Source organism: Conger conger, chromosome 13, assembly GCF_963514075.1.
Source record: "Conger conger chromosome 13, fConCon1.1, whole genome shotgun sequence".
Classification (NCBI taxonomy): domain Eukaryota; kingdom Metazoa; phylum Chordata; class Actinopteri; order Anguilliformes; family Congridae; genus Conger; species Conger conger.
Window position 1 is genome coordinate 24,807,763 of NC_083772.1, and position 14,265 is coordinate 24,822,027.

The 14,265-nt window shown below is 49.8% G+C and overlaps 1 protein-coding gene across 1 annotated transcript in view; it reads right to left on the reverse strand.

The window, feature by feature from the left end:
- Window positions 1–14,265, reverse strand: part of LOC133107901 (transmembrane protein 135-like) — an 89,741-nt gene that overhangs the window by 51,170 nt on the left and 24,306 nt on the right. The window contains exon 5 of the mRNA XM_061217190.1: window positions 3,493–3,558. Within this exon, the coding sequence (XP_061073174.1) occupies window positions 3,493–3,558 (66 nt within the window). The remainder of the gene's footprint in view (window positions 1–3,492; window positions 3,559–14,265) is intronic.

Here is a 14,265-nt window from a genome sequence, read left to right on the forward strand (position 1 = left end):
GTAATCTGGGCCAAACTCCGCCCAGGGTATAGAATTCCTTCGGATAAATCTCCTAAACTTAAACTAGATATTGACGATAAAAATGCACTTAAGAATAAGTTATAAAAAACCATTGTGTATTGTGTGTTGAGTAGGGGGAGGGGGGTGTCTGTAAAACCTGTTTTTCCATCTGACAGACGAATGAACTTGCGATTGGCAAGCAGAGGCTTCGCAGAGCTCTGTTCCCCGTACAGCTCTAATAATCAGCCCTTCGTCGTGGCAACAGGAGCCAGCAGAGATTAACCGCAACAGGACGGAAAGAGAAAAACAAGTGCCTATCAAACAGAGAAAATAAACAGAGGAATGACAGAGAGAAGAGCGCTGCCAAGCCGTCCAAACAATGGGCCCGCGCGACGGCCGGACACGCTGTTCTTTTGGCACAGACCCGCCCTGACTGTACCTAACCTAATCAGGCTGGTCCTGGAGACTGACCTGAGACCAGCCTGAGACCGCCCTGACCGTACCTAACCTAATCAGGCTGGTCCTGGAGACTGACCTGAGACCAGCCTGAGACCGCCCTGACCGTACCTAACCTAATCAGGCTGGTCCTGGAGACTGACCTGAGACCAGCCTGAGACCGCCCTGACCATACCTAACCTAATCAGGCTGATCCTGGAAACTGACCTGAGACCAGCCTGAGACCGCCCCGACCATACCTAACCTAATCAGGCTGATCCTGGAAACTGACCTGAGACCAGCCTGAGACCGCCCCGACCATACCTAATCTAATCAGGCTGGTCCTGCAAACTGACCTGAGACCAGCCTGAGACCGCCCTGACCGTACCTAAACTAATCAGGCTGGTCCTGGAGACTGACCTGAGACCAGCCTGAGACCGCCCTGACCGTACCTAACCTAATCAGGCTGGTTCTGGAGACTGACCTGAGACCAGCCTGAGACCGCCCTGACCATGCCTAACCTAATCAGGCTGGTCCTGCAAACTGACCTGAGACCAGCCTGAGACCGCCCTGACCGTACCTAAACTAATCAGGCTGGTCCTGGAGACTGACCTGAGACCAGCCTGAGACCGCCCTGACCGTACCTAACCTAATCAGGCTGGTTCTGGAGACTGACCTGAGACCAGCCTGAGACCGCCCTGACCATACCTAACCTAATCAGGCTGGTCCTGGAGACTGACCTGAGACCAGCCTGAGACCGCCCTGGCCGTACCTAACCTAATCAGGCTGGTTCTGGAGACTGACCTGAGACCAGCCTGAGACCGCCCTGACCGTACCTAACCTAATCAGGCTGGTCCTGGAGACTGACCTGAGACCAGCCTGAGACCGCCCTGGCCGTACCTAACCTAATCAGGCTGGTCCTGGAGACTGACCTGAGACCAGCCTGAGACCGCCCTGACCGTACCTAAACTAATCAGGCTGGTCCTGGAGACTGACCTGAGACCAGCCTGAGACCGCCCTGACCGTACCTAACCTAATCAGGCTGGTCCTGGAGACTGACCTGAGACCAGCCTGAGACCGCCCTGACCATACCTAACCTAATCAGGCTGGTTCTGGAGACTGACCTGAGACCAGCCTGAGACTACCCTGACCGTGCCTAACCTAATCAGGCTGGTCCTGGAGACTGACCTGAGACCAGCCTGAGACCGCCCTGGCCGTACCTAACCTAATCAGGCTGGTTCTGGAGACTGACCTGAGACCAGCCTGAGACTACCCTGGCCGTGCCTAACCTAATCAGGCTGGTCCTGGAGACTGACCTGAGACCAGCCTGAGACCGCCCTGGCCGTACCTAACCTAATCAGGCTGGTCCTGGAGACTGACCTGAGACCAGCCTGAGACCGCCCTGGCCGTACCTAACCTAATCAGGCTGGTCCTGGAGACAGGCCTGAGACAGGCCGGAGACTGAGCTGAGACCGGCCTGATATGAGCCTGAGACAAGGCTTAATACAAGCATGATATGGGCCTGAGGCGTGACATATATGAGCCTGAGACAAACTTGACCCTGATGCTTGCTCTTGCGTCTTTCGGCACCATCTGAACACAGTCCACAGAAACACCCCTCCTGACCGCACACCACTTTCTGTACAGCCACTGCCTGGGGGGGAGCCAGCAGGGAGGTACCAGTGTGCACGTGTGCGGGCTCTGACCACACGCATGTGCTATCCGTGAGTGTACACGCACACAGGCAACAGAACCGTCTCCACTGACCGTCCCTCAATCAGACATCTTCAGTGCCCAAATCATTAAAGTGAGAAGGAGGTTCACAACAACCCCTGCCACTATGTTTCAAAGGCAAGATGCAGGACGACCACAGATGAACAGCAGTGATAAACAAGGAAGCTTATGTGACTGTATGCCGATACTGCCGTCGCTAACAGACGGGCATGTCAACTGTGAGCACAAAGAGCGTTTCGGATATTATCCCGAATAACCCTTTAAACACTCCCTGTGTGAAAGCACTTCACAGCACACAACGGGCTGGCAGTTCTTTGTCAGCGTACGGCAAGACTACGGGCGGGAGCCGAGGGCGTAATGGAGAACCTCCTGAAACGGACGCTTGTGAAAAGAGCTCTTTTCTTGCGGAGGAAACGGAGAGAAAGCAGGGGACCGCGGGGACTGGGAGACACAAGCCACCGTCCCGCAGACAGGGTGTCGGGTGTTCAGGGGGACAAAGCAGCGGAAGGGGAGCCCACGCCTCTGCTCCCAGACCCGAGACGCGGACGCCTCCACAAAGGCCCTCCGCCTGTGTCACCTACAAACGGCCACAATAGCACCTTGGAACCGGGCACCAATATTCGGCCTAAAAGAGGCCCAAAATAGCGTCTTAAAATACTCTTTTACTGGCTGGTCCCAAACAGTGAGATTGTTTTCATATCAATGGAATTTCAATGCTCCGTGAAGTGCGCCCGATTTGAGTGTGATAATTCATACGTCAAGCAATCCTTGTTGCGCTACATAGATGTCTCATTCTGAGGAAGGAATGACAACACTAGAACTATCGACTAAATAAATTAGAGTGTCGAGCAGCCCAAGAAATCTGTTGATGAAAATGAGACAACGGGCGCTTTGTGAAACACATCGCGAGCGCAATCGTTATGAAATGTGCCACACGAAGCTTCCACTTTAAAGGAAGATTTTCTGGAACGAAGAATGAACACCCCATTTTTTCATTTCAATAAACTCATTTCCACTTCTCTGGCCACAGAGAGGGTAATGATATCAATGGTCTAATACCCTGCTTTCTTTCTCCCAGCCTCTCTGTCTTTCTTTCTCCCTTTCTTTCATTCATTCATTCTTTCGTTCTTTGAGAAACCATCTCAATCACCCCTCTGACAAATTGCCAATCAGCGCTGAACAAAGGGCGAGGGTGTCTTTGTTGGAGGTGTTTTGTTATCGGGGAGAGCTTTTGAGGGCTGATCCCATTCCGGCTTTGACGCTCGTGCGTAGCGTGGTTAATGGGAATCCTGTTCGGAGCGCTGATCCCGTCCCGGGACCTACCTCTCCGTGTTTGATGGGGTTAATGACTCCTCTCGTGACTCCCATTCGGAATATCGTCTCTGTCGCCTGGAAACAAGAGACACCGATTCAGTTTTCATTTCTCAACCAGCATGACTGTTATTTACGGTAAAAAAAATATTGTTTATGGTTTATAGCAGACAAAATGAAAGGTGCAGAGTTCAGTCGAAAAACAACTAATTAGACACAGGTGGAAGGCCCGGAGAGCAGTGCATTATTGATGTTATCGTGTGCATGTAAGTCGTGATTCATTTTAATACCAATTATTACTCACAATGGGTGAGATGGGATAGGAGATGGGAAATCTGCTCATAGATCTACACCCATGGGGACGGCCACGACAACGTCAGAATGTGAGATCTATCGTGTTAAAGTTTTCACACCCACCTAATTTTAAACACATGGAGGAACTAGAGCACCATCCTTTAGCACTGATCGACGCACATAAATTGAATATTCAGCTAACCATGTACACAGGAATACAATGAGGTTATTACATTCCTTTCACGATGCGCGTAAAGTCATGATCATAATACAGGCCTAACCGAAACACGGATCGTTATTGGGAGTTCGGTGCACGTATGTAGACTTGGTCACTGTTAAAATGCTTTCCTCCAGCTCTGTAGGTCAAATGGCTAAAGGGTCGGCAGGTTCCTGAACTGGACTGGTGTGGCACCTCAGTTCCCTTCACTATACTGTGAACAGCAAGCTTTGCATAAGGGACTGAACAATGCCATTGTTTGGGCCGTGATTGTGGAGGGGGATTTCGCACAGAGTTAGCAGGGATTTGTGTAATAAAGCTGCCTGGTGTAGAGAACGTGATCGCTGCTCCGCGGAGCTGAGTGTTCTCAGGCTGCCGGGGCACGAGCAATTGTAATACTTTTCTGGAGAGCCCTTGGAGCTGAAAGTAAGACTCACTCACAGCTCACACGCACACATTCCACAACTGTGTGTGTGTGTGTGCTTATGCATTTTAGACTGTGCGCAAGTGTGTGTATGAGAGTGTGACTGTGTGTGTGTGTGTGTGTGTGTGTTTGTGAGATACTGTGTGCGTGTGTGTGACTGTGTGTGTGTGTGTGTGTGTGTGTGAGTGAGTGAGTGAGACTGTGTGTATGTCTGACTGCGTGTGTGAGAGACTGTGTGTGAGAGACAGTGTGCATGTGTGTGTATGAGAGTGTGACTGTGTGTGTGTGTGTGTGTGAGTGAGTGTATGTGTGTGAGATACTGTGTGCGTGTGTGTGACTGTGTGTGTGTGTGAGTGAGTGAGACTGTGGGTATGTGTGACTGCGTGTGTGAGAGACTGTGTGTGAGAGACAGTGTGTGTGCGTGTGTGTAACAGTGTGTGTAGGTCCTGATTTTCAAAGGGAGGTAATGTGGCAGATAATCAGGCATGCTGTTCATGCAGCATGTGAGAGGAGGGATGCTGGGATGTGGGCCCCAGGACAAAGGGCCGGGGGGGTCCCCCTCAGCTCCAGGTCCACGCCTCACCCCTCTAAATAGCCTTTATTTGTCCCCGGTCGGCAGCCATCGCCAGATCCCAAAATCATCTACACTAAATGCTGCACTTTTCTCCCCCTCAGAACGTCCAGCGTGGAAGAAAAATCCCCTGAAATTGTCCGTGCTGAATAAACAAGCATCATAAATTCTCCTTCTGGCATGTTGTTTTTTGGCTTGTGTACAAATATGATACTTCCAAACTTGTAATGTTTTAAGTGGCCTTGAAGCATGACTCCGCTGCACTCCATTTCGTCTGAGATGGAAAATATAACTTGCACCTTCACCTTGGGACGGAGCGCGGCAATGGAGCGTTCCACGCTGACTCCACCAGCGCCGCCGTTTCATTAACCCGACCGGGGACGACCGGGGACGACCGGGAAACCGGGAGGCATCCATGGCAACGGGAGAATCCACTTGTCCTGGCCTGCCCCGCAAACAGAGGGCAAGAGGGGGGGGGGGGGGGGGGGGGTGCACCCCTTTGTGTCCCAAATAATGAGCTCCTTTCATGGCTCTTCCCACCAGCGTATTTGGAGGATGTTTCGGGCCGGAGCGGGACCTCTGCCGGAGGGAGCTCGCTCGGACTCATTCGGGGGCAGTGGGGCGGAACTGTCTCTTTCTCCCGCGGGCCGGGGGAGCCAGCGCTTCAACACGGCGGCCCTCGCCCCGCGCCCAGGCCTGTCAGGACCACGGCGGAGCCGCGCGCGATGAAGGGGGGGGGCTCCGGCCGTCCTGCGTGTCACTCAGGAGATTAGCCGTGGCAACAAGAGCCCCCCCCCCCCCCCCCCCCGCAGAGGGCAGGGAGACGCACCCCCCCCCCCCCCGCAGGGACAATGCCACTCAACACTTACATGGGCGGCGGGGGATTTAATAAGGCCGGGGTCTGAATGGAGGGCTAAGGGCCCGGTGTGGATCACCCACCCCCCAGACAGATCATTAAGGGCCGACGACATAAAACCGTGTCCATAGACACGGGATTAGCGATCCCGCACCGGTAACCACGAAGAAGCTTCCTGCTTTCAGAAACCGTCGCTGTGAGGCGAACACAAAGAAGAGAACACGGCCGCGATGGCCGGCGCAGGACTACGATTGCGTAGTTTGTTGCGATGGCTACGTGTGGCGGAGCGCATCGAGCTTCTAATGTCCCAGAGGTCTTTTAGCCACTTCAGCGTGGCCCGGCTTGCCGATGACGCGGTTCATTAGGTTCAGTAAAATGATGGATTTATAGTGATGGTGGCTCCGTGGTCCAGGTGTGATGTCATCGCCCTGGCGGTATGAGGGAACCTGGCCAGGGCTGCAACAAGCCCAGCTGCAATTCACACACCCCTGGGTGGGTTTTATTGGCCAGTCGGCACAGAACCCGGCCTGTTATTGGCCGAAAGGTAACGTGTAAAAACAGTGAGGTATGGCTCAAAAGCAGCTCAGCCGCACCGCTGGGGTCGTCCCCAGCGACACAGCCCGCTTACCCAGAAAAAAAAAGGCTGAAGTGATTAACCAGAGGAAATCAGTCAGACTGCAGACACCAAACACACTTCTGGGTAAAACGTCAGCCTCTTTCTTTCCTGGCTGCGGGCTTCTTTAACCCTATCCCGCCCGCTCTAGCAGGAAGGCCCTGCCTTACTGCAGCCCCGGGCGGGAACCACGCACAATGCGCAGACCCTGTTCCTTTAACTCTTCTAGAATCTTCTAGCAGCTTAAATCAAACTGGTCCCCGGCGTAATGGAGTAGAACGGGGAGCAGAAAAAAAATACGCCCAGCGAAAGGAGGATAATTTAAACACGAGGCGAACCTACTGCTCTATTTTCAAGATGTCTTCTGGCTTCCAGGAGAATCGCTTTGGAGTCGGGATGAAAGCGGGGGCCCCCCCGACGCGTAAATCAAACGAGGGCAACATAGTGGCACAGAAAACTGCCTGCATACCTCCGTACATCAGTCTGGTCTAGTAAAGATCTCAGATCTGCTAAAGCTGGAGCGAGCGGGGGAAGGAGGGAACATGAGTAGATGTTTGTTTAAACGACCTGCTGGATATGACGGGATAATTTGATTCAGGTTTACCGTATTAAATTTGCAATTTAATGCACTAACAAGGGCATACAATTTAGATAATTTCACCTCAAGACCATGAGCCAGATATTGTTATTGAATTTGTCAACGGCACACAGTTGGAGCTCGGTCAGGCTTTTTCAATTAAGCAGTAAGAACCAGGACGCCTGGGCTGGGGCGCTGAAGAGCTCCCCCAATCCCACCTCCCACAATCCCACCTCCTTTTCCAGGCCGGCTCCTCCTCTAGACAGCTCCGCACAGCTCCCACAATTCCACCTCCCACAATCCCACCTCCTCTTCCAGACCAGCTCCTCTAGACAGCTCCGCACAGCTCCCACAATCCCACCTCCCACAATCCCACCTCCTCTTCCAGACCAGCTCCTCTAGACAGCTCCCACAATCCCACCTCCTCTTCCAGACCAGCTCCTCTAGACAGCTCCCACAATCGCACCTCCTCTCCCAGACCGGCTCCTCGTCTAGACAGAGCCGCAGCTCCCCTGCCTCACACAGCACCCGGCGAGGCGGACATTTATCTCCCGCGCTTACAGCCCCATTACCCAGCCACTTGCTTGTAAATGTCAGTCCCAATAACGCTTTCCCTAATTCAGCCGTACGGAGGCACCAGAAGAGGAAGCCCGCAGGGCAGGCGGGCGGAAGAGAGGGAGCGCAGGGCTTCGCCCGAGTCACAGACCAGACCGTGACTCACACACACCGCATCGCCATCCCTCCACACGACCAGACCGAGAGTCAACAACAAACACACGCACACTACTCACCGCGCGCGGCCCGCGGGGGCTAACCTGGCCAACAAAACAATCCCTTTTTCATTTGCATGTTTATACGGCTAACAAACAGCCTGACAGTCAGCTGGAACTGGAATGCTCAACAGGAGGAGGAGATCGTTAAAACCGACAAACACGGACACATTTGCTCATCTGTGCCGTGAGCCTGTTTATGGATTTTCTTTCTGTAAACTTTTGAGCTGCACTTAAGCAGTCTTTGTTTAGATACTGTTGATGCCAAAATGCTCTGTCAGACAGACTACCGCATTCTTATTTGAATTTGGTGTGTGTGTGTCTGAGAGAGAGATAAGGTCTGAGGGAAGAAATGAAGAACGCTACGGTGAAGCAGTGCAGAAAGAAAGCATTAAAGTTACAGAAATTCCTTTTCTAAAAAGACTCAAATATGAGTTGTGATGTAAAAATAACCCAGTCCTCCCTGATCGCACCCCTGTCCCTAATCCCGGCGGAGGTTCTGGTTACCGCTAAATATGGTTGTAGGGGTGGTCGGAGCAGCATTCTCTTTATAAATAGTTATGGAGAGGAGTCCGTTCAGCAGGAGAGCTTAGGCCAGGATTTTGTCACTGAGTTTGGCTGGGCCAAAGGCAGGATTAACGATAAAGCCGAATTTCATATAATAGCAGCTTCAATAACTGTTCAAATCCAACTGCGAAAGGGCTTTCAAAAACCTGCTCAGCAATGTCACAACATGCTATACCCCCCCCCTTACTCCCGTGCTCTGGGATAGCTACATTACAGAAAGACAACTATTGTAGCTTTGGTGCTCCTGTTGGTCTGGTCAACGGACTACTGCCTACGTACGTCAGTAAAGATTCTGACCCTAACTCACACCCCGTCGATCCGCATATATCTGCGTTTTCCTGAGAAAAGTGTCAGATCCTGTTACAGTGCCTTGTGAGAGGATGTGTCATATCGATGTCCCTCTGAAACGGTAGGTGTTAATTGTGTGGTCTCCCAGTGGAGCGGAGAGAGGGAAACACAAGGCCTCCTCTCTGCTTCCTACAGCAACCCTGAGGGGAATGCAGGCTCTGCCTCTGCCTACAGCTGCCTAACCACAAACATACCAACTCACACACACTTATCATATGTATACATGCACAACACACACACACACACACACACACACTTATCATATGTATACATGCACAACACACACACACACACACACACACTTATCATATGTATACATGCACAACACATTACACTACACTTATCATATGTATACATGCACAACACACACACACACACACACTTATCATATGTATACATGAGCAACACACACACACACACACACACTTATCATATGTATACATGAGCAACACACACACACACACACACACACACTTATCATATGTATACATGCACAACACACACACACACACACACTTATCATATGTATACATGCACAACACACACACACACTTATCATATGTATACATGAACAACACACACACAACACACACTTATCATATGTATACATGCACAACACACACACACACACACACACACTTATCATATGTATACATGCACAACACACACACACACACACACTTATCATATGTATACATGCACAACACACACACACACTTATCATATGTATACATGCACAACACACACACACTTATCATATGTATACATGCACAACACATTACACTACACTTATCATATGTATACATGCACAACACACACACACTCACACACTTATCATATGTATACATGCACAACACACACACACACACACACACTTACCATATGTATACATGCACAACACACACACACACATGCACAAACACACACACTTATCATATGTATACATGAACAATACATTACACACACACACACACACACGCACGCACAAAAAAGACGCACACACACGCGCGCACATAGGACAAAAAAATAAATGCTTGCATTTTCTAACATGTCCCGAGTAAGCGAAAATATGAAACCTGTAAAACATGGCATTTCCTGAATGCGCTCCCAGAAATAATCACCAGACAAAACAAGCCGGTTTGATTTGGCTCCAGCTTTAAAGTAGGTTTTAGATTTCAATCAAAGCAGCCAATCATTTTTGAACTGCTATTTGCATAAGCACTCCCACGCACATCTTAGCCTTGAGCACGGCATCATCGCATCATTAGTGATGACTTTCAGAACTCTCCTTTCCTTTAGGAAACCATAACAACATGTTTGGTGGACCATGCGTATAATATAAAATTGGCAGAAATAGAATCATTGGAGAGAGAGATAGAGAGAGCAAGAGAGAGAGAAAGAGATAGAGAACGAGAGAGATATAAATAGAGAAAGAGAGAGAGATAGAGAAAGATGAAGAAAGATAAAGAGAGAGAGCGAGAGAGAGCGAGAGAGAGAGAGAGACATATGAAATGTAATCTGCCATAGTGGGTGTAAACACTTCCTAAATAGCTGGACCTCTGTCTGTATTCCACAGTGAAGGCTGTCACAAGCGTTCCCCCATTTTAACTCCACGAATGAAACTCAAAACGCTCTTTTTCTTTTAAACATATTTCCTCCCTCCCGAAAAGTGGAAAGTATTACGCATTCCCATAAATGGGCATCAGAACTCCGGGCGCAGCCGACGTCTCGGGTGCAAATAATTCACGTCAGGATACATCAAATTCAGCGAAAAGGACAGGCCAAGCTTACATTTCGAAATGATAAACCAAGAAAGTAATACACGGAGGCGTTTTCAGGGCTTTGCGAAAACCACACATTTTCATGAATGCCATGTAAGTGTGAACACTTTAAGCCTGGAAAGTGAGCGCTTACAGGCCTGGTGAAGGGACGGGATGTAAAACCGCTCGGACAGGTCTGCTGACTGCAGCAGTGGCAGAGCTCAGGACGGCGTTCCTGGGGCCCGGCGCTGGCCCCCGGCGTTAGCCCAGTTCACGTGAGAGCGGATCTCTCCCACACGCTCGCCTGGGCTCGCGTCCAAGGCTGGCTCTCTGCGCTCAGTCGCTCTCTGTTCTCACTGGTAGACGGTGTGTTTACCGTAACAGACGAGAACGGCGAATTATCCCGTGAAGCTGAACGCTGAGCTCCGTCTGTACGGACTTTAGGAACCGGCAGAGTGCGGCGCGCTCAATGAGAGTACCGGACGGCACCGGGAAGATCCCGGCATGGGGACCGTTCGGACCCAAATTCGCAATTTATTTGGAGAAAAACTGAATTCTAGGCAGCTCCAGATCATTCTAATTTGGTATTTTGTCCACTAGCAGAATGAGACACCTTAATTGCTGTTCTTTCCATTAATTTCCAAAGAAAAGGGCAAGAGAATCGGTTGGGGAGGAGGGAAACAGAAACGTGCAGCTCATGGGAGATGTGACTAGACTTGTCAGGAGACGATTCATGCTAATACATCCCACTTCATTTCCACCGTCACCCAGAGCAGCTCTTGCCTGAGGGAGTCATGTCACTCACGATCAATCAGCAGCTCATTTTAAGCATGATAAAAAAATCACAGAGGATAACTTCCACTGAGAGGAGAGTCATTCCCCACACACACACACACACACACACACACACAATTCAAATAAGAATGCAGTAGTCTGTCTGACAGACCACTTAGGCATCAACAGTATGCAAACAAAGACCTCTTAAGTGCAGCTCTACAGTTTACAGAAAAAAAAACATAAACAGGCTCGCAGACTCACAGCACAGACGAGCAAATCGAGCACATCTCCAAATGTCCATGTTTGTCAGTATCAGGCCCACTGCTGACTGGCCATTTATCTGGAAAGGTTGCAACGTCAAAACACCCAAGCAGTTACATGTACGCCGCCTACATCTACAGTCTAAATCCATACCTGTACCCCAGCAGAACAGGCCCAATGCACACGCAGACACACACACACACACACACACATAGACACAGATACACACACACACACACACACACATAGACACAGACACACACATACAGACACACACACACACATCCATACACACACACACACACATACATACATACACACACACACACACACACACACACACACACGACATACACACACATACACAGACATACACACACACATACACATACACACACAAGACATACACACACATACACAGACAAACACACACATACATACACATATACACACAGATGCACTAACACACAGAGACACACAGAGACACACACTTATATGGACAAAAACAGAAGCGCTACCAAACGGGGCACTCTGAGGGGGCAGTGAGAGCAGTGTGATTTATCCTAATCTCTCAGATCTGTGCTGAAAGCTCACGCATCAGTGCCTGGAGGTACCAGCCCCTGCCTCACTTCACTGTGCGCTACACACCGTTACAGAAACAGCAGCTACACAGCGACACGCACAACCGCGCGCGCTCCACACCAAACCTGTGAGAACACTAACATTATCAAAACTGACGCCGCCCAAACACCATAAACAGGACATTTTCTCCCCAATGACTTCACCACTGGGATACATAGTGGTTTCATCTGCTCTTTCTCATTTGAGGGACATTCTGGAGTATTATAATCAGTACATGATGTACAGTAGAAGGAAAGCCACACGTTTTATGTCTACACACGCTCACACATCTGACTGCGTGTCAGCAACAGTCTCTTTAATGCGCTGCAGTCACCCGGGGAAATGAACTCATTTGTAAGAACCATCCTAATCATGTTAATATTGTACTGCTGCTGCTGTTTAGCAGATGGCCGTCTAATAAGCTCCACATTTTAAAGCGAATGTATATTAAAGCCACATGTCACTGTGATTGTGGGGGGAAACGGCAGGGAGTGTTGAGCAGCTCTGTGGCAGCTCCAAGGAGACACCAGCCCTGCAGTGAAGCACCTTCTACTGACCCTGCTCCAAAGAGACATCCAGCCCTACAGTGAACCACCTTCTACTGACCCTGCTCCAAGGAGACATCCAGCCCTGCAGTGAACCACCTTCTACTGACCCTGCTCCAAGGAGACACTAGCCCTGCAGTGAACCACCTTCTACTGACCCTGCCCCAAGTCTCCCACAGCACCAGTCAAGAGAGCCTCTGAGCCCAAAGTACAGGGTGAAAATATCACTCAGGAGAGTGCTCTGAGCCCAAAGAACAGGGTGAAAATATCACTCCTCATACTGCTTCCTTTCAGTAAATAATACTACAGCATATTGTTTTTTTGGAATCTCCCCGGTTTACACAATTAAGCTTAATCTGGGACAGAAACAACAAAGACAGGGTTTTCTCCAGTAAACATATTCTTCCGACCCAAGCAAATCACAACATTCCTAATTCCTGTAATCACTTAAACCTCTCCGTTTTGCTTTTAATGACAAAACAGAAGAAACATTGAGTTTCACCGACTCGGAAAAAAAAATAAAGCCCTGTTGTTATCCGGCGAAATATGCGTTTGGCAACCGAGTGGCCATTTAAGAGGGAGAGACATTCCTGCAGGCTGGACACAGCCTGCTCTAAGGCAGGAGGCTGGAGCAGAGGCCCAACTACCGTAAGGGCATTCAGCTCCACCACGTGATCGGCCAGGATTCCATTCACTCCACCCGTAAGGCCGCCGAGTCAGTCCGAGAGTCAGGGCCAACGTAACACTTCCCAGCGACACCACCTGCAAACGGCTTTCAAACGAGGGACTTCTCAGTCAACGAGAACGCTCATAAAGTCATCTTATCAGTCTCTCAGCATCCCCCTCCTTTCCTCATCCAGCCCGAGAAATGACCTTTCAATCACGTGTAAAAGGTGATACGCCATGCTGCGCTATGAGGATTTAACGTGGCGCTGCTCCTACCATATAGCTCAGGCTTATTTGAGATCCCAAAGACTTGAAAAGTAAAGCGTCTGAGTTTCACATTAAAAACCCAGACATTTTGAGATCATAGCCACCAAGGAATGTTTAAGGCAAAAGGATCCGCGGTAACCACGGAGCTCAATTGACTTCACTGGGGAGCAGTCGGAGAGATGACTTGTGATGATGTCTTATTAGGACTTTGATCTGCAGAGACATGACCTGCTCTACCTCACACGCACACACCCCACGCCCCTCCCTACACATTTCCTTTAACCCTTTCAGGTCAAAGAGCGCAAATACGGTACGTGATCACAATTTTCTTAATTTTCTGAAGCCAACGTAACAATTAACACTGGTTTGGCTTGTGTGCGTGTGTGTGTGTGTGTGTGTGTGTGTGTGTGCGCGTGTGTGTGCATGTGTGTGTGTAAGCTTGCTTGAGTATTAGTGTGAGTGCATTCAATCAACCAACCTTAATTCAGGAATGATGTAAATACACTTTCATGTCTGTGGAAGTTATCCTCTGTGATTTGATCATGCTAAAAATGAGCTGGTGATTGATTCTGAGTGACATGACTCCCGCAGGCAAGAGCTGCTCTGGATGACGGAGGAAATTAACATGTTGAAAAAGGGTTTGTTTTTGTT